The sequence below is a fragment of the Balaenoptera ricei genome, chromosome 6, assembly GCF_028023285.1.
Source record: "Balaenoptera ricei isolate mBalRic1 chromosome 6, mBalRic1.hap2, whole genome shotgun sequence".
NCBI lineage: Eukaryota > Metazoa > Chordata > Mammalia > Artiodactyla > Balaenopteridae > Balaenoptera > Balaenoptera ricei.
In genome coordinates, this window is record NC_082644.1 from 87,149,004 (window position 1) to 87,174,518 (window position 25,515).

At 52.9% G+C, this 25,515-nt stretch overlaps 1 protein-coding gene across 1 annotated transcript in view; it reads right to left on the reverse strand.

The window, feature by feature from the left end:
* Window positions 1-25,515, reverse strand: part of PAX5 (paired box 5) — a 176,340-nt gene that overhangs the window by 26,327 nt on the left and 124,498 nt on the right. Inside the window, exon 8 of the mRNA XM_059926497.1 lies at window positions 15,442-15,543. Within this exon, the coding sequence (XP_059782480.1) occupies window positions 15,442-15,543 (102 nt within the window). The remainder of the gene's footprint in view (window positions 1-15,441; window positions 15,544-25,515) is intronic.

Below are 25,515 nucleotides of genomic sequence, written 5' to 3' on the forward strand. Positions count from 1 at the left end.
CCTGGGCCACCTGGGTTCTCTCCGTTCAGCCCACAGTTATTTAGTACTAAGAATGTGCCAAGCACTGTTAAGAGGCACAGGTTGCCTGCAAGGCGGTGTCATCACGCCTTTCACTGTCGAGGCAGAAGCATGATCTGGCTTTCAGGGTCCTGCCTTTTCTCTTGTTAAAAGGGCTCTGAGCAATCAAGACTGGACTCTACCCTGGCCCTGCCACTTGGGCAAGTTACTCTGTGTGAGCTGAGGCCTCAGCCTCCTCCGCTGGCAGGGAAATGGGGTACCATCAACACCAACCTGGTGAGGTTACTGTGAAGGGCAAGCAGGCTGGGAAATGACCAGCCCACAGACGTTCTCACTAGATGTCAGCTACTTCTAGAAAGCAGGGCCTTCTTCTCTTATGCTCACGACAGCCCTTGGAGGAAGACCATAGAGATGTCTCCACCATAAAAATGCCGAGTGGGGAAGGTGACTGGAGGCAGGACTGAGGCCACGGGTGCCGAGTCCTGGGCCAGGGCGTCCAAGACACCCCACACACCTTCTCAGCCTCCCCCAAATCTCCCTCCCAGCTGGAGGAATTCCACACATAGATTTGGACAGAGATGTTCCAGGCACGCGAAGGCTGAGAGGGATGTGTTAAGTCAGGCCTGGGAGACAAAGAAGGGAGAGCGAGGCAGGACTTGGACTTGCTGCTTACAGGTGTGCAGGTGGGAGAAAGTGCCCCAGGGTCCCCACGGGGCCACTCGCAGAACCCACCCACTGAGAGGCTCCCTGGGCCCCGGGTCAGGGGGCCCCACTCCACCCTCACGCTGCCCCGCGGCTCCATCCAGTCAAGGCTGGTGGAGCTGAGCACCGGCCGGCCTCCCCCAGCAGCCCGCCCGCTTCCTCGCTTCCTCCGGCTGGCCGGCACGGTGGCAGGCCCTGCCTGCTCCCCGGGGAGCCTGCCGCCAGGCCTGATGGCGCTGACGGAGGGAGGGAGGCCGCCAAGCTGTCAGTCTGGAGGTGCCCCTCGGAGCCCCTCCTGGCTGGAGTGAGGAGGGCGGGCCGGCGCCGGAGCCGGGCTGTCAGGGCCTTCACAGAGACGAGGCCGGAGAGGCACTGCCTGACAGCTCGCCCGCCGAATTAGGACCATTTGCATGCTAATTTCCAGCGCTCTAACGGGCTGGCAGGCTGGCTGGGGTGTGGAGAGTGTGCAGAGAGAGGCGCCGCGGCCTCCCTGCCCGCGCTGGGACAATGCTTGACTGATCTAGCTGCGTTAACGAGCAAATTATGGTAATTTTGTTATTACAAATGCATAGAAATTTCCAAAGCAGGCAGCCATTCAGGGCAGCTCCCTGCTCCTCCCCGCTCTTAAATACTGAACCCCTGTTTGTACACATGGGCCTGGCACCCGCTTCAGGGACGGAGGTTCCGAGGGGCCAGGCTTCCATGGGAGCCTCTCGTGGAGTCCCAGGGTGAAATGGCCTTAGGCCAGGGGATCCCTTCCTGTCTGCAGTCCAGCCTTGCATCCCCCAAACCCCACCCTCCTGTCCCCCAGGAGTCCCTGCCTAGTCCCTGGGCCTAGCGGTCCCACAAACCTGCCACAGTCAAGCTGGTTTCTTTCCATTCTGAGCAGGTAACATGGGTGATTCTCCTCATAGATGCTCTGAGGTCTTGAGAAATTCAATGATTTCTGTATCCACTCTGTGAACTGGGCTCAGCACCCATGAGGAGGAGCTCAGGGATTGTCTGATGAATGAATGAATGAATGAATGGGAGAGTAAATGAAGGAAGGAGGAAGGGAGGAAGGAAAGAGAGGAGGGAATAAGGGAAGGGGGGAAGGTTAGGAAGGGAGGTAGTGAAGGAAGGAGGGAAGGAAGAGGTGGAGGGAGGAAGGAAGGAAGGAAGGAAGGAATGGAGGAAGGAAGGAAGGAAGGAATGGAGGAAGGCCAGAGCTTATCCCACAAATGAGGACAATTAAGAAAGACCCCGGTCAGCTCACTGGTGATGTAATTAATCCAAGACCTCACCGGAGGAGTTTATTTGCCAACTGGCAACCCCTCCTGGCATTTATAATTGTCCACTGCTGGACAATCACAATTTGTCCCAGTTTTTCTGGTGACCTTCTTTTTGATTAAAAGTATGTTTTTGGAAGCATGCTCTGGAATGTATCCAGACAGAAACCTTTTCCAAGAAAGTGAGCTCCCTGCTCCCAGCAGCTCGGAGTGGGTAGCTCCAGCCGCAGGGCGGGGCGACCACAAAGCTGGATGGTGGGACCCTATTAAAAACCAGTGCACTTGTGGGCGGGGCCCACTGCTTCCCTCCGGGGCCTCTGCCTGTGACCTACTGGCAGTCCTCTGATTTCATGACAGGGATTTCAGGTTCGGGCTGATGTTATTGAAAGGTCAAGAGGCTGCCTCAAATCCATTTTGGAAGTCAGTGGGGAAAAAATCATCAGTTACGGAGGAGCGCAGCACTGAGGAAGGTCTGCTCCAGGTGGCTGAGGAAGCCTGAGCCGGCCCGGCTCTCGGCTCTCGGAGGGGTGTATGGGAGGCAGGGACCTAAATGTGAGCCGAGACTTTAGAACCGCAGGTGGGGTCATGGCCAGATTTTTCTATTTGTCTGATTTTCTAATTGGGTCACAACTTCCAGAGGGAAACTGAACCCAGGAAAGAAAACAATCATTTCTTTTCATCCAGCTGCCTGACTCTGTGGGGAAAGCTGAGAGCAGGGGGAGTTGGGACCTCAGCATGGCCCCAGGCTGAAGCTCTGACCGGCCTGGGGACGGGCACAGCCTGCATCCCAGGAGATGCTCTTGCAGCTGACCAGGTAGGGCCTGGGGAAGATCTGGGCTCAGGAAGAACATGAGAAGGTTGGGGTGGGTGGAGCGAGAGTCGTGCTTTGAGTTGTTCTAGAAGCCGGTCACCCAGGGACCACCCCAGGAATGCCAGGCCTGCATGAAGTCAGGAGACACAAAGCTTCCTTTTTTTTGCTTCGGTGAAGAACGAGAGGGTGTGGTATTTCCCACCAGCCCAAGGGGGGACAAAAGGACAGGCTGCTGCCACAGAAAGAAAGCCAGCCTGGCTCTTCCTCTGACTTGCTGTACGACCTTGAACAAGTCCTTTCCTTGACCTCATCTGCACACTCCCCTGCTGATTTCTAAGGTCAGTCCAGCCCTGTCCATCCCTGGCAAAGGGAGAAGTAGCTATAGAGTGTACAAGGGCCATCTCCAGCCCTCTCTGAGGCATGTGTTAGAACAGATCAGCACCCAACACCCCACAGCTGCACCCCAACCTAGACCTGTGCTAGCTGCCTGCAGTGCTTTGCCCGCGGGCAGACAGATTCCCCCAACGCCACGGGCAGGGCCTCTGCTGAACCAGTACCTTTGTTGCTGCCCCCAGGTACCTGCTCTACGCTCCCCTCCTAGGGTCCTGGGTGGTGGTAGGTGATACACAGCTGCTGTCCAGATTCCAATTCTCCTGCAGCCATTTCTGCAAACGGCTCCGACTCCTTCCTGGGGAGTTCTCTTTCTAGGAACCCCCCACCCAAAGTACTCTCAGAAAGTCTGCATATTCACAGAGTTCTGCGGCTGTGGGGATCTGCTTCAATCCAACACTCCTCAGTGCAGACCCGGGACCTCCCCTTATCTCAGAGCTGCCCGTGCAGCAGACTTCTCTTGGGTCCTGCCAGAGAAAGCACTGTGTTTCTAAGAGTCAAACTCCAAATTGGCAAAGTCCTTCCCCTGTCATCTGGACCCAACCGCTCGCTAGCTGTGTGACCTTAGCCTCGGTTTTCATCTCTGTGAAATGGGGCTAAAAACCATGCCCTCCTGATGCTATGGTGGGGACCTGCTGAGATCACACAAGAAAAAGGCTTGTACTTTGTAAAGATCTGTCCAGATGGTGGTTCATGTTCTTCTCATTGCTGTGAACAAGACCTCAAAATGGCCACAACTGTCACGCATCCTGCTCTGGCAGGACAATGCCCAAGGCATGTGTGACCTGGGATTGCGCTTCAGACAGAAGGACATGATAACACAGTTGTCATCTTAAAATTTCCTTTCCCCCCTCTTTTATGTCTTGCTCTCATTCCCACTCCTTCCCTCTCTCTTTCTCTCTTTCTTTCAGCCCTGGATCTAAGTCTCCCTGATTCGGGTCCTTTATCTGTGCCGTTGCACATAGACTCCTTATAAAGAAAATTCATTTGTTCAGGGTCACCGCGTGGTTTTTCATTAAAAACAAATTACCCGCATTCAGGGAGGACATCTGGGCTTCTCAGGTCCCATTAATGACTATATTTCCAGCCTCCCCGGCCCGGTTGGGCTCCCCTTGCCTGTCACCCTGCGTTCCCGGCCCCGGGAGGACAATGAGAGTGACAGTCAAGTGAAAGGGAAAACATGAGGGATGAGGGCGAGAGGCGAGTCCCCCGAGAGGGGAAGGAGGCAAAAGTGAAAAAAATAAATAACTCAAACAGAGGGTAACAAGGGCCATTGTCTCAGCGTCTTCCAGTGAGGAGCCAGAGCAAATATGGGAAGAGCGAGCCAGGGTGTGTAAGTCGAGCTGAAGCCCCGTTTAATTATACAGTCGGGCCCCAAGTCCCCGACTCTGGACCAGACAAGGTCGGGAGGGCACGTGCCCGATTCAGATACATCCCACCCATATCCATGGAGCGCCTACTGTGTGCAGGGACTGGGCAGGTGGAGGACTGCAAGAGGAGCAACCAGGAGCTGGGAGAGCCCGGTCACTCCAGCTCTGAGCGAGGCGGACCATGGGCAGTGCCCTGGCGCTGCTCAGGGGAGAGATGAGCCCCGGGGTGGGGGGCGTAGGCTTCCTGTGAAGGAGAGCACTTGACCGGGGCCTAGGAGGATGGCTGAGACGTGGACAGGTGAAGATGGGCAGTAGAAGGGGACGTACTGGATCCTGAAGTGTGGTCCCCGGGTGTCCCAGCTGGGAAGGACTTCTCCCAAGCCATAAAAGATCTCTGGGTCAGGAAGGCCATCCACAGCCCTGAGGGAGCACCGAGGAAACCAAGGCCTTTTCCAGGGCCCAGAGCCCATTCCCTCTCACTCTCTATGGGCACCAGGGGCTGGGTAAACTCGGAACCAGAGTTCCAGGCACCAGGCCTAGCTGCTCCCCTGACTGTCTGTGCACCCTGGTGAGGCACGGCACCTCTCTGAACTCAGCTCGCTTGCCTCTGAAATGGGGATAAACATTCCAACCTCAGAGGTGCTTTCAGGACTTCCCTGGTGGTGCAGTGGTTGAGAATCCGCCTGCCTGCCAATGCAAGGGACACGGGTTCAAGCCCCGGTCCGGGAAGATCCCACATGCCACGGAGCAACTAAGCCCGTGCGCCACAACTACTGGCTAGCGCTCTAGAGCTGGCGAGCCACAACTACTGAGCCTGTGTGCCACAACTACTGAAGCCCGCGTACCCTAGAGCCCGTGCTCCGCAACAAGAGAAGCCACTGCAATGAGAGCCCCTCGCCTCAACTAGAGAAAGCCCGCGTGCAGCAACGAAGACCCAACGCAGCCAAAAATAAATAAATAAAAATTTTTTTCAAAGGTGCTTTCAAATTGCCACTGGGGGTGACAGGCATGCCTCCCTTATAGACTGTAAAGCACCATGTGTGTTGAGGCCAGGCTTGTTGGTGGAATTAACTTATGGACGGAGGTAATTTGGCTTTATTCCAAAGCATTTTCCTTTTGGAGGGCACGAGCCAAGCCCCACTGCTCTCCCTGCCCCCGAAAGCTCTGGGGGCTGCCAGAAGTTCTCAGGAGAGAAGCGTCGCAGGTGGAGTGACCCACAGGCTTAGTGGTGGCAGTCCATCCAGCTGAGGGCTGACAGCTGATGAAGTTTTAGAGACAAGGGCTGCGGATTCCAGTGGATCAAAGGTAGGAGAACAAAGATGACCCCAGTAGATTTGGTTTGGTTTTTGGAAGGACTGCAGTATGTACAGAAGCTAAGCATGCCTCAGAACCTTTATATTCACTATCCCTTCCCCAGACTGAAGCATTCATTTCCCCCTCCTCACTCCACCTCCCACCAGCTAACATGCTGCTCCAACAACATCAAGCCTGAGAATCGCCTCTTCCTAGATTCTTCCCCTGACCCAGGGCAGCACCACTGGGAAGCTTTAGCTCTGCCCCTGGTCTCCCCATTCTTTGATGTGGACAATGGTGTCTGCTCAATTTTAGCAAAACTCTATGCAAAAGCTGCTTCAGACATGCCCACCGCCCCCTAACAAACCCCTCTATAGGGAAATTCTGGAGCCTTCTATGCCTGACATCCCCATTCTAGGCTGGATCCCCCTTCTCTGTGCTCTGTGCTCCCAGAGTCCCTGGGGTTACCTGTTGCCACCCCTGTCCCCATAGACCCTACTGACTCGCCTGTATGCACTATAGACTGAGAACTTTTCGTGTCCATGTCCCATGGACAAGGTCATGGCTCTCCCCCTCACATCCCTAGGCTATGCCCGGCACATGTAGATGGTCAATAAATGTTGGAAGGAAGGAAGGGAGGGAGGGAAGAGGAAAGGAAGGATGGGGTGGGGGGTGGATTGGATGGATGGATGGATGGATGGATGGATGGATGGATGGACGGACGGATGAATGGATGGAGCAGACATGGGGAAACTAACAAGAGGGTGGGACCCAGAGTAGCCTAGAGGAGGTGAAGGTGTCCTCAGTGCCCGCTCCGAGCTCCCCCAGTTGTGGCCACATCCTGGGCAGCCTGTCCTTGCCATGGGCCTGACGTGTGTGAGAAAAGGCTGAGGTGCCCTGCCTCCCACCTCTGTGCTCCCCAAAGGGACGCTCTGCTTAGATGAGGGAACAACCATGGTCATCTTTGCTGCCTCTCTTGCCCTGAGGTTCTAGACTCCAAAGTCTGTAAGAACCCATCCCAGGTGGGATGCCTGAAAGCCTTCCTCGCCTGTCACAGCAGTGTTAGGGGACACAGCTATGGGTGTATGGGATTAGCATATTCTGAGGCACCCTTCCTTCAGCTCCACTCCTTGGAAGTGATTACCCAATTATATACGATAGCCCAGGGGCCGTTGCGTTAGCATGTCCCAGCCCCAGAGCTGAATGGAAACTGGAAGGGAAATTGCTGCCCACGTCAAACAGAGGTGGCAAGGCTCGGGAGCCCTCCAGTTCAGCTGAGGGGTGATACCAGCAGGCAGGGACATCACAGATTTAGAAGCCCTTGTGTGGCAGGACCAGAAAGCCCCCTACAGAGCATCTAATTCAATCTTCTCACCCCCTGCCTCCTGTTTTAAGAGAAAGCAGGAAGTCCCAAGACCACATCCCAAGGTCACACTGTGAGTGTCTGGCAGCTGGAATCAAAACCCAAGCCTCCTAAGTTCCAGTAGGACCTTCATGCCCCAGCGTGCTTTCCATCTCTGAGCCTTTGCTTTTGCAATTCTTTTCTTCCCCAATGCGGCAAAGCACTCATAAAGCCCACATGGAGTTTCTCCCCAGTTCCAGCGTCATCTCAATGCAGGGTTCACATGGGGCTTTAGTCACGTGCACTGTCCAGATCAGGCCACTCCAAACCCCTCATTCTCCATTCTACGAAGGCACAGCAGCCTTGCCTCTGACTCAGGTCCAGATCTTCCTGGGCGAAGCCCGCCATCTGTCAAGGCTGCTGTTTGCAGCACTTCGTGCCACAGAGGTTTCCAGGGGTTAAGTCTCTGGGTCTTCTTACACATAGTCCCTCACCCAGCAATGCCCCTCCAACTTCTCAGACTGACAAACTCACCCTTCAATGTGCAGCTCAAATGACCTTCTCGGGGAAGCCTTCCCTGATTTCCCACTCCGCCCCATTGCCCCAGCAGACCTAGCAGTCCCGCTCCTTCATTTCAGCACATTCCTAGATTTTAGCTCTAAACACAGCATGCAGGGATGATTTTTTCCTATATCTGTCTCCCCAACTGGACTTTGAGCTCCCTGAGGGCAGGGGCTGTGTCTGTAACACCACACCTAGCCCAGAACGGGCACCCAGTGTCTCTCAGGAACTGTCTGAGAATGAATGAATGGACAAATGAATGGCCACCTGCCATTTCATCCTAGCTGTGCCTGTCATTCCTTGGGGTCCACGTTCCCGGTGTGGCAGAGTGACTGGAGGCCACTAGAGGGCAGCAAAGAGTCAGGAACGAGCAACAGGTGTGCACCACAAGCCCAGGGCGGGCTTGGAAAGGTGTGGAGGGAGCTTGGAATGTGCCCAGGCCACAGGACCAGCAGGAGCCCTGGTCAGGGGGAAGTAAGACCTAAAAACAAAGGCCATTCATCCCCTAAGCAAACACTCTGATGCTTGGGCCAGGGGAGGCACTTGGGGACAAAGCACTGATCCAGTCTCCTACCTGATGCTCCAGCCCCTCTGCCAAGTCCTCCCTGGCTTCTGCTGGCCCCTCCCAAGCCTGCCCATTCCCATACCTTCAGTTCTAATTTTGGAGAAGGGTCTCTATACAAGGCTGAAGAAGGTGTCCCTCTGACTCCCATCCATGGGTCCCGGCCATGCCTATGGAACTGTGCAGAGTGTATGGTCCCTGCTCTACAGGCTGAGCGAGGCCCAGAGAGTGGAAATGGCGTGTCAGACCACACTGTGAGGCCCTGGCTGAGCTCGGCCAGAATCCAAGCTTCTGCCTCCCCGCCAGGTGCCGGGCCCCCACCCCTCAAGAGGCCTTTCACAGAGCAAGCAATGCTCAGTCAGGGAGGGGCTTGCTACAGACAGACAAAAGAAGCCCTCCTCTCCTCCCCTCCAGACCTCAGTACCCTTTCTACCTGACACGGCTGGTGCCTCAGTAACTGCAAACCTTCATTTCAAATGCTCCTCCAAAACAGCAGGCAGGGCAGCTCAGAGAGGTCACAGAGCTCATGCATAGTCCCACAGCTAATCAGTGCCGAAGCCACACTCCTTCCACGGGACCCCTACTTCTCTTGGGACAATTCCACGTCTCTCTCTGGGCAGACTTTGCCCCTGTGCTCCTGATCTGCTTCACCACCTGTCTGCAGAGCACCTCACCAGGATGTCTGCTTGGTCTCCAAAGTTGAAAAGTTCAGATCCTAACCTTGTTGGCCCCCGGCCTCCTCCTCAACCATCTCCCCTTCCTGTCAACCCCACTTACCCAGCTGGGCTGTCTGGGCCATGCTCCCGCCCACGTGAACCCCCTCCAGTCGCTGGCGGGACCCACTCTCAGCCCCCTGCCCCACCCTCTTCTTCAGACGGCCAAGGATACTCCGGTTACAGCCCAGCTCATGGCCCTCTTTACCAGGACACCTTTCTCAACTGGACCAACCCCAGGTGCCTCTCCGTTTTCTCCAGGCCTGGCACTCAGTGTCTGCCTTACTCCTGCTTGGCAATGCTCTTGTTTGTGACTGGATTCTTCTCTAACTGGATCTCCCACTGATCCATGGGATCCATGGGCTGTGGGCTCTGCTGGAGAGCTCTTGATCTGATGCCAGCTGGGCCAGGCCAGCTTTAGGCATGCCTGCTAGGCTTCTCTCCTTACCACCGCACCCAGCTCAGACCCCTGTATAAATAACAGCAATCATGAATAATAATAATAATTAATGCTTACATTGCACTTAATACGTGCCAGGCAAAGTTCTAAGAGTTTTTACATTTATTACAGCCGTCCCTCAGTATCTGCCAGGGATTGGTTCCAGGACCCCCTCGGATACCAAAATCCACAGATGCTCAAGTTTGTTCTATAAAATGATGTAATATTTGCATATAACCTACACACATCCTCCTGTATACTTTAAATCATCTCTTGATTACTTGTAACACCTACTCCAATATAAGTGCTATGTAAATAGTTGCTGACACTATTCAAGTTTTGCTTTGTGGAACTTTCTGGAATTTTTTTCCAAGTATTTTCTATCCATGGTTGGTTGAACCCATGGATGCAGAACCCACAGATACAGAGAGCCAACTGTACATCATTTACATGTACATCTCATTCTCATTATCATCATCATTCCCATTTTATAGATGAGGAGGAAACTAGGGTCTAGAGAAGTTACGTAACTTGCCCCACGTCACACAGCTAGTAAGAAGCAGGACGGTGACTCAGAACCAGGCAGTCTGGCTCCAGAGCCCATGCTCTTAACCACTCAGTCTCCCTGCTTCACCACGTGGCTGCCAGTGCGGGCCCTCGGGCAGCCCAGCCTCCTTGGCGGCAGTGTTCCAACACTGGGCTGAGCTTTCCCTGGCAGCCCAGCCCTCATCGCCACCACCACCCCTCTCCACCACCTTTTGTATCTCATCTACTGTTGCCTGAGTGCTGCTACGGGCCAGGCACTCTGCCAGGAACCAGGGACACAGCAGTGAACAAAACAGACAGAATCTTGTGTGCTGTATGACCCTTCTGTACTGTATAGACCTGAGAGGAAACTGGATGAGGAAGGAGTAAACCGCTAATTAAATCCCTTCCATTGTGCTTAGTATCACAAATGAAAAGAACAGGATGCTTTGAGAGGGGCGTGATGGGGTTCTGGTTCAGATGGTGTGGCGGGCAGAATAACACCGCCATCCCCCAGAGATGTCTACGTCCTAATCCCTGGAACCCAGGATCGTGTTAGGTTATATGGCAAAGGGGGAATTAAGGTAGCTGACCTGAAGATATGGAGATTATCCGGGATTAAGCAGGTGAGTCCAATAAAACAACAAGGGTCTTTCTAACGGGAAGAGAGGGCCAGGAGAGAGCAAACCTGGAATATGGAGGCACGATCAAGACTCAGCCCAATGTGGGGCCCCAAAGCAAGGGATGCAGAGGATGTACAGGCTGGGAAAGGCAAGGAAACAATTCTCCCCTGGGGCCTCCAGAAGGCACACCTGGCATTCAGCCCAGGGGGACCCATTTTGGATTCCCGACCTCCAGAGCCGTAAGATGAGAAATTATCATTGTTTTAAGTCACTAGTTTGTGGTAACTCATCACAGAAGCGAGGAAACTAACACATATTTGGTGATGGGGAAGCCCCTCTGAGGAGGTGATACCGCGGGGGCGAGAGGGCGCCAGGCAGGCTGGGCCAGTCGGCAGCAGCGGCAGCAGCAGAGGGGGCTGAGCGCGCTAAGCAGAGGAAACTGGCCGTGTGAGGGGAGCAGGTGCCGTCATTCCTCCCGCTGGAATCCGGGGCCCTGTGCCTGCCCAGACGGCCTCACTGGCCTCAGGGGTCTGCTCCACCCTGACCCTCACCTCCCACTTCTTCAAGAAAGCCATCAGTTGATTGAGCAATTTAACTGAATGGCATCTAGAAGTGATGTACACCAATCCATGGCAAGTAGGGCGCCCAGGGCAGAGGAGCCTGCCAGGCTCCTTCAAGGGCCTCCCATCAAACAGCTGCTCGTCTGCTGCAGCACAGGGAAGGCAAACACGACAGGATTTCCTGGCACTCTGGCCTGAAGCCCCCAAAGAGGAGTCCAGTAAAGGATACATGGGGGCGCCCAGGTTCATCTCAAAGACAGTTGGTTACTTTCCTTCTTAGACTCACTGAAGCCAAAGGGCAGTGAACGCCCCCTTCTTTCCCCCAGCCTAGAATTTTTAAGAGTTTCAAATGCCATGTCGATATCTGTTAGGTTGTGCAAATATCTTCAGGTGGGAATCAACTAGTTATACTGCTCAAGACACTATGGAATCTTTGGTGCAAAACTTTTGGTATTTGATGAAGATAAAACCTGAAAACTGTCTCCACTCTGAGCTGGCGTGATGTGCCGCACTTGCTTTAATCGACGAAGCAAAGGGCTACGCGGGGTTGGCAGAGCCACAGGAACTGAATCTACCAACGCTAGAGAAAACCAAGTAGCCCTGTTTTGCAGGTGTGAAAACACCCTGGAACCAGAAAGGGCAGACAACCCCTGATGGTGGAGTCAAATTCGAAATAAACAAGAGTCCAAGCCACCAAGCTGGCAGTACAGAAAAATGTACGATTTTTCCAGGCCCCAAAGTTCAACTGCCCAAGTGTTCCCTGGACATGATCCCTCCTCAACTTGTCCTAAAAGCAGAACTTATCCATGGAAGCCTCCTTTATAAATGGAAGCGGGGGCAGCCAAATGTTTCCCAAAACCTAGGGTAGGAAAAACAGCTCAGAAGATTTCAGTTTCCCTCGGGATTCACTGCCAGGCGAGGAGGGGGGACTGTTCCATATAGCGAAACAGACCATCGCTGTGTAACAGCCTCAGAGATACAAAAGCAGGATAAACGATTCTCCTAAAACCTTGCTCAGCTTGTTTCTCCAAACGCTGCCAACATGCCCTTGGGGGTCTAGAAATGGTATCGCCTGCAGTCACAATTGAATGAATGCCTCCCAGATCCAGAAGCCCCAGGGGTTATGAATCAGAAATCTGAACAACTACAAAGTTGAAACCCTGAAACAGGTTGTGGTATATCCACATTCTAATCCCTAGAACCAGGGCACATTACGTATACGACCAAAAAAAGTGGGGGGAGGGGTCCTTGTAGATGTGATTAAGTCAAGGATCTTGAAATGGGAAGATTACCTCACATTATCTGGGTGGGCCCTAAATACAGTCACATGTATCCTTACAAGAGAGAGCTTGAGGGAGACTTGATAACACACACACACACACACACACACACACACACACACACAGAGAAGTGATGTGAAGATGGGGCAGAGAGTTGCAGATTGGAATGATGCAGCCACAAGCCAAGGAACGCCAGGAGCCGCAAGAAGGTAGCAGAGGAAAGGAACGGGTCTTTCCCTGAGGCCTCCAGAGCGAGTACAGCCCTGCCCACACCTTGATTTTGGCCTGGTGATACCGATTTCAGCCTTCTGGGCTCCAGGACTGTGAGAGAAATTTCTCTATTGTTTTCAGCCACCGAGTTTGTGCTGATTTGTTAAAGCAGCCACAGGAAACTCATATGCGGGTCAATGTTAATTTTCCCTCCCTCCTGCCCTCAGCCAACGCTCACAAAAAAGCACCTATTCCGTGTTATGGGCTATGAGGGGTGCAGAGGACGACTAAGGCAGAGGCCTGGCCTCAGTGAGCCCACCTCCTGGTGGCAAAGCTAATTGGTCCACGTGGCATAACAAACAAATGTACAGCATTGTCCCCAGAGCAGGGCCTCACCAGAGGCATCAGAGGCGGTGATGCTTATGCCCAGCCCTGGAGGGTGAAGCTGGATCCCAACAGGCTGAGGCAGGAGGTGGTCTAAGCCAGAGACACAGAATAAGGAGGGACACTGACCAGTCTGAGAGGCCTGCTGGGGACCAGCGAGCGGTCAGGGAGGGGGACGGGCTGGGAGAGTTGGCCAGAAAGGCAAGTTGAGGCCAGACTATGGTGATGCCTGAGTGACAGGCCCGGGACCTGCTCTGCTGAAAGGTGGGCCGTCTCTGCCGTGGGCCGACTCTGGGCAGTTCCAGCAAAGACCATGCATGCGGGCCAGCACTGCCCCATGAAGCCTTCCAAGAATGAGTTTGGAAATCATTTTGGAGACAGAGTCCCAGAGATGTGATGCTGGTTTGGACATTGAGGAACAGGAACTGAGGACCTGCCTGCTGAGCGTGGAGTCCCAGCCCTGACGCCAGGTCTGGCACTGAAGGAGTGCTGAGCTGCATGAGAAGAGAAAGCAGAGAGAGAAGGAAAAGGGGGAGGAGGGAGACGTGGGGCTCCCCCGCCAAAATGCTTGTCTTCCTTCCTCCTCACTGTGCACCCTCCCTCTCTGCAGAGTCCCAGGGGACCACACCACCCGGCTGGCCCCTGTGGCTGCCCCAGTCCAGCTGCTGCCGGCAGGTTTGGTTAGACTGTACCCTTGTGCAGGCCTGTGATTCCTGCTGCCACTGTTAATGGGCATCGGTTCCCGCTGGGGGCTCTGCCAGGCCCCCAGCCGTTTGTATCCTGAGCCTGGTAATTAGAGCTGGAAGAATCCCAGGGGCTGGAGGGCAGGCTCTGTGTGGATAATCTCGGGAAAGTTCAGCTGCTCCTCTGAACTCGGCCTCTTTGGGGTTGGCAGCAGGGAGCCAGCAGGGCCAGCCGGGTGGCGTCTGCTTCACCTGCCAATGTGCTCTCGGGACAGGGCCCAGGGTTGCCGCCTCCCCCTCTGCTATCACTGAAAGCGTGCATTGACAGACTGAACGTACACGATGGCAGAGGACAGAAGTGCTGAACTGGAGGGCAGAAGACCCAGATTCAAGATCTCCCACCACCAAGCTCTGCAGCCTTGGGCAGTTCCCTAACTTCTCTGAGTCTCAGTCTCCTTCTGACCCTCGGGACCCTGCCCACCTCACAAGGTTGTAACACCAAAGGGCTCCTGGGCAAGCACTCTGCACTTGACAAAGGGCTCCACAGACGCGAGGGGCAGGGTCCATCTCCTAAGGCTGCCCTATTTGCTGAGGGCTGAGAGATGAGCGGGGGTGGAGTGGGGGGCAGGAGGGCATGTGTCCCACCGCCTCCGCTTGCCCTGAGCATGGTGTCTCCCTGTGCTCTGCCACGGCCCATCCTGGCGGCAGAAAAGGCAAAGGCTTTGCAGGCGTGAACCTGGCAGGCCTCCCCAGCGTTGGCAAGGCCCAGGGCAAGAGTACGCACGGAGGCCATTTTCCATATGTCTCATATTTAAAAGTCATAAATCAAGCTAACAAACCGTTAAATGAAATATGCTCTGTCCTCCTACCTTGTTAAATACATCTTCGTAATACCCTGGAAGGCCAGGAGCGAATTTAGAATTCTGGGACTCCCTGGCGCCTGCACCGGGCTCTGGCTGCGTGGGGAAAGCCCGCCCGAGCTCTGGTCTGCCTAGCTTCCTTTCCCATGCCCAGCCCACTCATCCTCACCCCGGCCTCGAACGCAGGTGTGGACGCCCAGCCTTCACGTCCAAGCTCTGTCCACACCGTCACGAAGAGTCGGCCCTCAGGCCCTGGGGTGCACGCGTCTGTGACGTGGGCTGGGAGGGGGCTGGAAGAGGCTTAGGGCTGTTCGGGCAGGACCCCTGGGTGGGCTAGAAGGAGGGGTATGGGCACCAGATGGGCACGTCCCCTTGGCCTGCAGACTCCCCAGTCCATGGGTGGGGGGACACTGCCCCTGCAGTGTGGAGGTGGCTCCAGAGCAGGGGCCCTCCTGCCTGGTCTAAGGGTGGTTCACGCTGGGTCATGACTTCTAGACGTGGCTCAGCCTCCTACTTGATGGGTGACTTAGGCACGTCCTGGCCCCTCTCTGACCTTCGGCCAAGTCCCGTCCCCCTCCATGTTCAGGCTCCCTGTGTAGGCAGTGAGGGGTGTTTGAGCGACAGTCAAGGGACCCCCTCTCTCTGATGTCCTCCCAGGTGCTGCCGCTGGCTGGTCCAGCCCCACTGCCAACCCAGCTGCAGAGAAAGAGGCCGAGAGTGCAGACCTCTGCCTCATTTATTCCGGTCCACTTCTCAGAAGCAGAGAGGTCATCTGGGCTGTTTGCGGGGATGCCCCCCGGAACCCCGAACGTCGCCTGCTACAGAGACGCAGAGAGCGCAAACTCACCAGGCACCATCCCTGTCAGTGTCGGCGCTGAGTAGCTGCCCTGTCCGGTGGGGGGGACATGCGGAGGGTACCCGGGGAGGGTCGTGCTCGCCAAGTCGCGGCCTGAGGAATCAAAGCAACAAATCACAGGGTGAGCATCTCCACGGCCAGCTGCTCATGTCCACAGCTCCCTGGACATCTGCACATTTGTCACGTCTGGATGCTTAACACCAATGTGCCCCCAGTCCACGTGCATGTGCATGCACGCGTGCGCGCACACACACACACACACACACACACACACACGCTTACCCACCCCTCCAGCCGCCCAGGCTCCACTCAGCAGGAAGCAGGGATGGCTCTGCCACATCCCTGGGAAACTGGAGCTCTGACCAGTTCCCCTTGCTCTCTACTCCCCAAGTAGGGCTTGGACTTCTCCATCCCACACCTTTTCTTCTGCTGTGCCCTCTGCACACGGCCCAACACCAGCCTCCTTCAAAGACCAGCTCAACCGCCTCCCTCCTCCTCTTCCTGGACAGTGGGCGGGGCTCTGCCTGCCTCAGGCCCGTATCTGGTCCTCACTGAACTTTTCCTCTTTGGGCTTAGAGCTTGTCATTCATTCAGTGATGGTGCAGGAAGCACCTCCTGACACCAGACACTGTTCTGGACTCTGGGACATAGAGGTTACGGCCTCAGCCCTCGGAGGCAGACATCCAGTGGGCACATGTCCACCTCGTTGCAGGCTGTCAGCTCCTGAGGGCAGGGGCGACCCCTCGTTCAGCACCCAGAACACCTGCCTCCACCACAGGGCTTAGCATCTATAGTAGGTCTTCATGAATAAATGTGTGAATGAATGCAGCAGCCAAGTGGTCTGGGTTCCAGGTCGTGTGGAAGAAAACCCCAAAGTGGTAGAACTCTGTAAGGGAAGTGCCACTGAGGTTTGCCGCTCAGGGAAAGAGCGGGGCTACAGCTCTTCAAACACTGCCAGTCACATGTATGTACCAAGGTGCTCACGCACAGACCAGCAATCCAGACCCTGGGAGACGGGACTGTTCAGTGATTACCTGCTGAGCTCTGAGGATGAGACCCTACCCTGGTGGGTGGAATTGGCAGTTGCCCCTAAAAGAAAGGGTTGCCCCTGCTGTCAGCCATCCTGGGAAATGGGTGGGAAATCAGGTGCCCTTGGGATGAGGGAGGGAGAGAGGGCGGAACCTTGACCTCTTCTGGATGTGGACACTGAGGACCGGGAAGGCCAGAAGAGGTCCAGCGGTGTGGGGGACCAGCACCTGACCCTGCAGAGCCAGGCTGGGGCCCAGGAGCCTCCCCTAGGGCCCAGTGGGGTGCTACCAGCAGGACACAGGTAGACGACTTTGAGCTCCCGCACCGCTAGCAGGTGGCCCAAGAGGAGGGACCACCTCTGACCAATGCCGCCCAGAGAATCCAAGGCAGCGTGTGGTATGAGCCTATAAATGGTCCCCCATATGAAATAACAGCGCTTCCAGTGCCAGTCACTCAAAGACTGTCCAGCCAGCGCCCAGAGGCTGCCTCGTTTCACAGGTTCTGCTTGTCTTCCGGACCCTTACAGAGCACAAGGCAGCTGCTCGACAGCAGGCCCCCGGCCCCCTCCCTCTGCTCAGCACCTCCCTGGCTTTGGACTGGGCATCTGGCTTGTGACAAGCATGGCTTGTGTCTCTTCACACGCGGCATTGCTGCAGCACAGCAGGTGCCCCAGGGTTTACCTCCCGGAGTCCTGATCGCCCCCCGAACTGCACGTGACTCCCCATGAGAGCTGAGATCAGACAGAAAAGTGGGGTTGACAGAACTGACCACACTTACATGGTGATTTCAAGAGGCTTGCCCCCTCCCGGCCCCCCCGCATCCCCTCCTTCTTCTGACCCAGCAACCACAGCCCTCCACGGCAGCTCCTTTCTGCACAGTCTAAGCTCCAGGATCAAGTCTTTGTACCCTAAGGCTGCAATGGCAGAGGCCTACAAACGTTTAAGTGAACAAAAGGCGTGGCCCTGCTAGAGAAGCAGGAACTCTCTGGAGGCCATAATATTCCCCTCCATCTGGGGTCAAGGGCTCGCAGAGCTCTTCTTGACCAACCCCTGTGCCATTTTGCAGACGGAAAAACTGAGACCCACGGCAGGGAGAGGGGAGCAACTGGCCCAGGTACGTCTGCCCATGTTTCCTAACATCAGCCCAGGAGCCACCTCTATCTTAAGCAGCATCCTGTTGGGGGTTGCGGGAGCACCCAGGCCCAACACAGTCTTCTCCACACTTGCTACAGAGATTTGGTGACCCAAGGGCCACTGAAAAGATGTCTCAGGAAGCAGAGTGAGCACAAGTGTCAGAATACTCGGTGCAAGATCGTGGTGCCAGGGGCCAGACTGTGAAACATGTAGAGAGAGCGCAGGCTGGGGCTGCTCTAATGCGTCGGCTTCCCTACCGACCCGTGGCGCACCCGCTCGGCCCCGGCCCCAGACTCAAACCACAAACACCCTGATGACAACAACAAACCACAAACGCTTACATAGAAATTGTAAACACCAGGCTCTATTCTCCGTCTTTTAAATCATTAACTCATTTAACCCTCAACAACCCTATGAGGTAAGGTACCGATACTTTCCCCACTTTATAGGATAATGAGACGGAGAAAGGTCAAGTAATTTGTCCAGGGCTGCACAGTAAGGGCCAGGGTTTGAACCCAAGCAATCCAGTGGCAAAGACCATATGTTTAGCCAGTCCACTCCACTGCCTTGCACAGGTACCTGGCTGTGCTTCTGTCCACCCGACTGTCAGCTGGGACAGCAGGCTGAGCCCTGCCTTCAGGCCACAGCGTCACCATGGCTTACTGGCTCCCTCATGCAGAAGGAAATTCAACTACACGGTTTTTGTGATATATGTGTTGAGGTGGGAGCCAGGACCACACCAGCAGGAGGCCAGATCTGCCTCCTGAAAGATGCAGGCATTATCCTGATAGGAGGGTGCCTGGTGCAGGGGGCTCCTGGGGCCAAGCCGCACGAGGTCCACACCCCACCTGTCTGCCTGAGATGGATAAGAGGCTCCTGAGAAGGGAAGGGACTTGCCCATGACACTCTACTGATTTGAGGCAAGGCTGGGACTGGAATCCAGCTCTCCTGTCTCCTGGGATTTGGTTCTTTCTTCAACAGGGGCTGTTCTTTGGTCACATCTGAACCTCAACGGTTTCTGCCGCTGTTACATATGCTTTAAAACCCTGATCCCATCTAAAGAAGATATACAAAAATGGCCAATTCGCTATCAGGGAAATGCAAATCAAAACCACAATGAAACACCACTTCATACCCATTAGAATGGCTATAATCAAAAAGATTTTGACAGCATTGGGAAAGATGTGGAAAATTGGAACCCTTATACACTGCTGGTGGGAATATAAAATGGTGCAGCCACTTTAGAAAAGTCTGGAAGTTCCTCAAAAAGTTAAACGTAGAGTTACCATGTGACCCAGTAATTCACTCCAAGAGAAACAAAAACATATGTCCACACAAAACATGTACACGTATGCTTAAAGCAGCATTATTCATAGTAGCCAAAAAGTAGAAACAGGGCTTCCCTGGTGGCGCAGTGGTTGAGAATCTGCCTGCCGATGCAGGGGACACGGGTTCGAGCCCTGGTCTGGGAAGATCCCACATGCCACGGAGCGACTAGGCCCGTGAGCCACAACTGCTGAGCCTGCGCGTCCGGAGCCTGTGCTCCGCAACGGGAGAGGCCGCGACAGTGAGAGGCCCGCTCACCGCGATGAAGAGTGGCCCCCACTCGCCGCAACTGGAGAAAGCCCTCGCACAGAAATGAAGACCCAACGCAGTCATAAATAAATAAATAAATAAAATTAAAAAAAAAAAAAAAAAAGTAGAAACAATTCGAGTATCCATCAACTGATGAATGGATAAAGAAAATATGGTGTATCCATACAATGGAATATTTGGCAATAAAAAGGAATGAAGTACTGATACATGCTACAACATGGATGAACTTGAAATCATTACACTAAGTGAAAGAAGCCAGCCACAAAAGACTACATATTGTATGATTCTATTAATATAAAATGTCCAGAATAGGCAAATCTATGGAGACAAAAAGTAGATTAGTGGTTGCCTTAGTCTGGGGGTGGGAAACAGGGGGAAGGGAGGAACTGCTAATGGATATGAGGTCTTTTTTTGGGGGGGGGGGTGCAATGTTCTAAAATTGGTCATGGTGATGGTTGCATGACTTTGTGAGTGCACTAAAAGTCATTGAATTGTACACCTCATATGGGTGAATTGTATGGTATGTGAAGTATATCTCAATAGCACTGTTATTTTTTATTCTTGCCATCTATCATCACCATCATCTTGAAAAAGTCATTTGACACCAAAAATGTAGGAAGGACATACTATTAAACTGTTTCTGAAACCAAATAAAATTATCTTTAAGGAAAAAATATACAATAAAAGAAAAGATTGATAAAATGGATTACTTAATAAAACAGACCAAAAATCTCTTGCCTGGTAAAAACAAAATAAGCAAAGTCAAATGATAAATGGCGGACTGGAAGAAATTATTTGCAGCATATACCGTAGATAAACGGCTACTATCCCGATATATCAAGAGCACATAAGAATCAAAGGGAAAAGAACAAAAATCCTGTAGAAAAATGCGCAAAATTCATGAACATAAAACTCACCAAAAAAAAAAAAAATATATATATATATATGTAAAATGACAAACAAATTGAAAAGACGTTCAGTTTACTCATAATACTAGAAATGCAAATTAAATGCAAAATTGTACAACCCCATGTGGAGGGGGATTTGGCAACATGTAACAAAACTGCACAAGCGTTTACCCTTCCAACAAGCAATCTCACTTCTAGGGATTTACCCTGAACATACACACGCCTTCAGCAATACAAAAATGCATACACACGGGTTAGTCACTGCAGCACTATTCGTAACTACAAAGTACTGGAAACGACCTAAGGCCCAAGCCTAGAGAACCGGGTGAATAAACTGTGGTGCGCACACACACTGGGGTGCTGTGCAGCTGTGCAGAAGAACGAGAAGCCGGAGGGCCGCGCCTGGCACAGGCGATGGAAGCCAGGAACTGAACTCTGGTCTCCCCGCACCTTTGCAGCAGGTTGCTGTCCTCCACACAATCCCAGGTCAGAACCCTTAGAGAACTTCAAGTTCAGGTTCCAAATGACTAACTTTGGAAAACCACGGAGGGACGATGGTAGGGAAGGGACAAAAGTAGACTGTTGGCCCTGGAGGTGCGTGAGTTTGGAATGCTCAAAATACAAACGAGTGAAGGGGAGGGGGCGCAGGGCTGGCTTAGCCACAGCTGACACTGGTGGAGGAAGTGGCCTCTGGAGGCCAGACCCATCCCGAGGGAGGAGACGCTCAAGCCAGTGCAGAGGGTGTCAGGCTCCAGGGGGCACGAAGCCACCTTCACCTGCTCAACTCTCATACAGGCCCCCAGTTGCCTCCAGAGCCAAATCTGGACTCCTGGGCCTGGCAGGGGGCGTGGAATTTGGAATCACACAGGTCTGGGTGCAAACTTAGCACCACCACTTCCCAGCCATCTGACCTTTGGCAAGTAATACAATCATCTGAGCTTCAGTCTTCCTTTTGTAATTGGAAAAAGAGCGTATTTATTGGGAGCAAAACAATGTGGTGCTTGCTGTGACAGGATTAAAACATGTCCGCAAAACATGTCTTCTTTGCTAGCCTTCTCATAGAGGGAAGGGGTCTATGTCCCCTTGCCTTGAATCTGGGCCACTTTGGTGACTAGTCAATCAACAGAGCAACAACTTCCTTAGAGGTTCCTATGAGCCAGGCCCTGGGCCAGTACTTTACATGCCTTATCTCAGTCAACACTCACAACAACCCCAGAATGTGGGTGCTATTATTTTCCCCACTCTACAGATGAGGAAATGAAGGCCTCAAGCAGTTGATGTGCCCAAGGTCGTACAGCTGATAATCATGATCGCCAACATTTTTGCAGCACTTACTATATGCCAGGCACTGTTCTAACACTAGGCAGCATTCCAAACACTGTTCACTGTGTTTTGTAGATATTAACCCATTTAATGCTCAGAAACTCTGTAAGGTTAAGTCCTACTATTATCCTCATTTTACAGATGTGGAACTAAAACACAAAGAGGTTAGGTACCTGCCCAAGGTCTCACAGCTAGTAAGAAATGGAGCCATATCCAAACTTAGGCATTCTGGCACCAGATTCCTCACACTCCCCCAGTACACTGGGCGCTTGTCCTTTTCCTGCCCGTAAATTGGAGGTCCCCAGACAGCAAGAGCTGCTCACATCCCTCCCTTCCCTGCACTGGCCGGGCACACAGTAGGTGCTCAGAAAACGTCTGCCAAGGTGAAACTAATCAAAAGACATTGGTTCTCCCATCTGAAAGGAACTTTGGTTCCCATCTCATCAACATCTCAGAAAGCCCTTCATCATGAACTCCACAAGATAACTAGGCCTGATTTATCTTTTTGCTCGGATGCAACTTTTTCTTTTTCATACAGGCCATTTCTAGGTAGGCTCTCTCTATGTACACTAATGGGGGGAAATCTGAATCCAATTAACTTCAAATTTAGCTCATAATGAACTTATCTCATTTTGCTACCAGCTCCATTCTCATCGTGTGGCAGTAATTAACCACTGGGGGTTGTCACTCCCAGACACATGACATGGAGATCCTCCCATCTCCTCACTTCAAACCCTTACAGAATTCATTACCCTGACAGTGTGCAAACCCTTCATTCTGAATACCGCAGGGCACCAACCAAACTCCCCCTCTATCTGCCTGACTGTGTGTGAGCGAGAGAAAGAAGAAAGCGAGCCACTGAGGAGGCATGAATTATTGTGAACAAGATGGGAGCAGGATGCTGGTGATGGTTCAATGGCCAGAGCAGGTCTGCCAGCCTTGACAGCCCTGGGTTGGAGGTTCTGCCCAGAGGAGGGTAGTCTCCACCCACAAAGCGCAAGCTCTAAGGGAATATGGCAGAGCTGGCTGGGGAAGGCTAAGTCCCTTCCAAACTGGCGATCATATCCACTGGAGACTCTTAATGCCCAGGAAGCCTGCACACCCCAGGTTGGGGCAATGGTGACTTGCTGTGTGACCTCAGGTAAGTTCTACCACCTCTCTGGGCCTTAGTTTTCCCATCAGAACACTCAAGCAGTGGGAACAGATGGCCTCTGAGGGTTTTTTCTGCTCCAACATTCTATAGGTCAGAAGCCTCATTTTACCCCTGTGTTGTTGGAAATGGAGGCTGGGCCAGCTGCTATAGAGATGGAAGTTCCTGCCCAGCTAGCCTCAGCACTCCCGCCTAAAGCCTCAGGTACCCTGGGGCCCCTGGATTAAATCCTAGTGAAAGGAGGGTAAGCATCAGTCTTGTTTCTGTCTTCAGGAAAGGAACTTACGGCAGGAGATGGGGGCTGTCGACCTGCACTTTACTGCCATGGCCCCCTCACCAAATGTCCACAAGGGCGAACAGGCACCTGGCCCGGAAAGCAGGTCCTACTCGGCTGTGGCTAGTTTTCAGAAGAAGCTGGTTTCATTTCATTTGGGAATTGCCTGTCTATGTGAATGTTGACTCAAATCCAGTTTCTAAAATGTACACTGAGGGCCAAAGAAAAGTTATCCGAAGCCCACGTTTAGCCCTCAGACGGCCAATTCTCAACCTTTCCTATCCTCAAAGCTCTCGAATCCTGTCTGAACCTCCCCACACCATCACCCCCACCAGCTTCACCAGCTGCCAGTCCTTTTAAGGACATGAGCCCTGCCTGGGTGTCCAGGTAACTGTGAAAGAGGTAACCACCCTGCAGGGCAGAACAGGCCAGGGGATGGAGGAAAAGCACAGCAGGAGGCGACTGGTGAGAAACTGGGGCACGACCACAGCCAGCTCCCTGCGGCCATCCTAACCGCCTGCCATCTTCCTTATTTCGGGGAGGCGGGGGGAAGGGACAGCCCCAGCCTCCCAGCCACGCCAGCTTCCAAGACACCCGTTCTCCCTCAAGCCCAGTCAGTCCCCAAGCCCCTCCTGACTCTCCATTGCCTCGGTGCCCTCTCCTCCCTGGCCCGACCTGCCAGGTCAGACTGTTCTTCCCTTCACTCTGTTTCCTGGCAACCTCCTCTCAGCCCCCTGCCCTGTCCCTGCCCTACCGTCTGTCTGGATGGCCTGTCAAGGCTGCTCTTCCAGAGCCCCGGCATCCAGCCACCAAACCGCTCGGCTCACCCTGAAGGACAGCTTGGAATCGCGCAGGAACTCAGTGAGGGCTCTGAAGCCAACGCTTCTGATTCTGTCTTGGTTCAATAATTTAACCAGAACTGCAGACACTTCTACTTCTACAACATTTTCTCAGAAAACACTTCCTCAGAGCCACAGAACCATGAGAAAGCCTTCTGCATGTTAAGAAACATTATGAAAACTTAAAAAGAAAAGGTCATAAAGGTGGGAAGCATAGCCTTTCAATGTCACAGGGCACTATTTAACAGGCACACCCAAGGATCATACTTCTAAGAGAATATGCCTGTGTTTGATGATTCTTTACTGTTTGATTAGAGCCTAGAAATAGGGAAGTTACACATTAATGTGTAGATTTCTATCAAGTAGAAAAGATAACCCCAAAGGTTTGGGTTTATTGCCCTATAGGGCATTAACCAATTTTGTATCTAATCTAGCAATTTTATTCCAACATTTTTTAAAAATGCCTTTCTCCATGGACAATATAAACCCTGTTCCTCAAATGTTCTTGGAACCACTTTTATCTTTTTATAGGTTCGCTCATTAATACGAGTTGAGTAAAATCTTCATGTGTTCATTCTATATTTGTACATGAGCTATGTTCTTAATTTTTTAAAAATTATACTTTGACACTCGTTATAGGAAAAAGCCAACAAACCCTGAGTGAGTTGAGTTGAAGATTTTCAACCAACACCAAAGCAGGTGACAGTAAACAATTGCCGCCGCAGGAGAGGGAAAGAGGAACAACCCGACACCCAGAATCTGGGAAGGGGATTAATCCTGCTGCACAAACCCCCGGCGTGTGTGTACATGAAGTGCGTATGCCACCAGGCTCATTCTTTCCAGCTGGCGTTTGAAATGTGTGACAGTTTGAACAGGGGCTGCTCCGGAGTCTCCCTTTGTTCAGACCTGCCACAAGCAAAGGGTGTGTGAGCTGGTGGGTGCAGGGGGAGTGTTTCACCTAGAGGGGAAAGGCTGGCAACGAGGGAGTAGCCCAATTGCCTGCACACAATGGACGTGCTAATTGCAGACGGGCCTATCCAGTCATTAAAGCAGACCTGGCCGGCTCCTAATGACAGGTTTATCAGCCATTAGTTTAGGTGGTGTTATTTACTTAGAAATAATAACCCTCAATTTCTTTCCCCCAAATTACTTAATCCCCACTTTCAACTAATTCTGACTAGCCCTCCTCTAACTGCCCTGGCTAAAGATCTAATCTGGATTTGTCTAGCAGGGAAGACAACTCTGAGAATTCATTCATCAGGGCTCTGTTTACTTTGCAGCCTCAAGCCTCCCCATTCCTTCATTCCAACCGACCTCATCTACTCCCCTGGAATCACTGGGAACTTCCGGACTCCAACAACTGTGTTTCAATTTCAAGAAAATGTTTGAATTTCATCTGCCTGGCATTTTAGAGCAGATACTGGGGCTCAGTCAATATTTCCATGTACATTTATGACATGATCTTCCTCAACTAGCAACTGTTGATCCAACGTAATAAACCAACAAAGGCAGGCTTCTCGTGAGCAAGACTGCAAAGTGGCTCTGCCACGCTCATGGCTCCGGGCGTCCCTGCCAGGACAGGCGCTGCTCCAGGGAGAGACGGAAGCCAGTATTTACAGCAAGAGGACAGCAAGGGCCACTGTGGGCTAGCTCAGGTCTTCACTCATTCATTTGTTCACTCATTCATTCATGCATTATCTGATCCCTACTGAGTTCTAGCACCAGAGGACCTGGAGATGATAATAACAGTAATAATAATATCCACAACAATAACAATGATTGTTTATTCAGCTCTTACCATGCGCCAGGCACC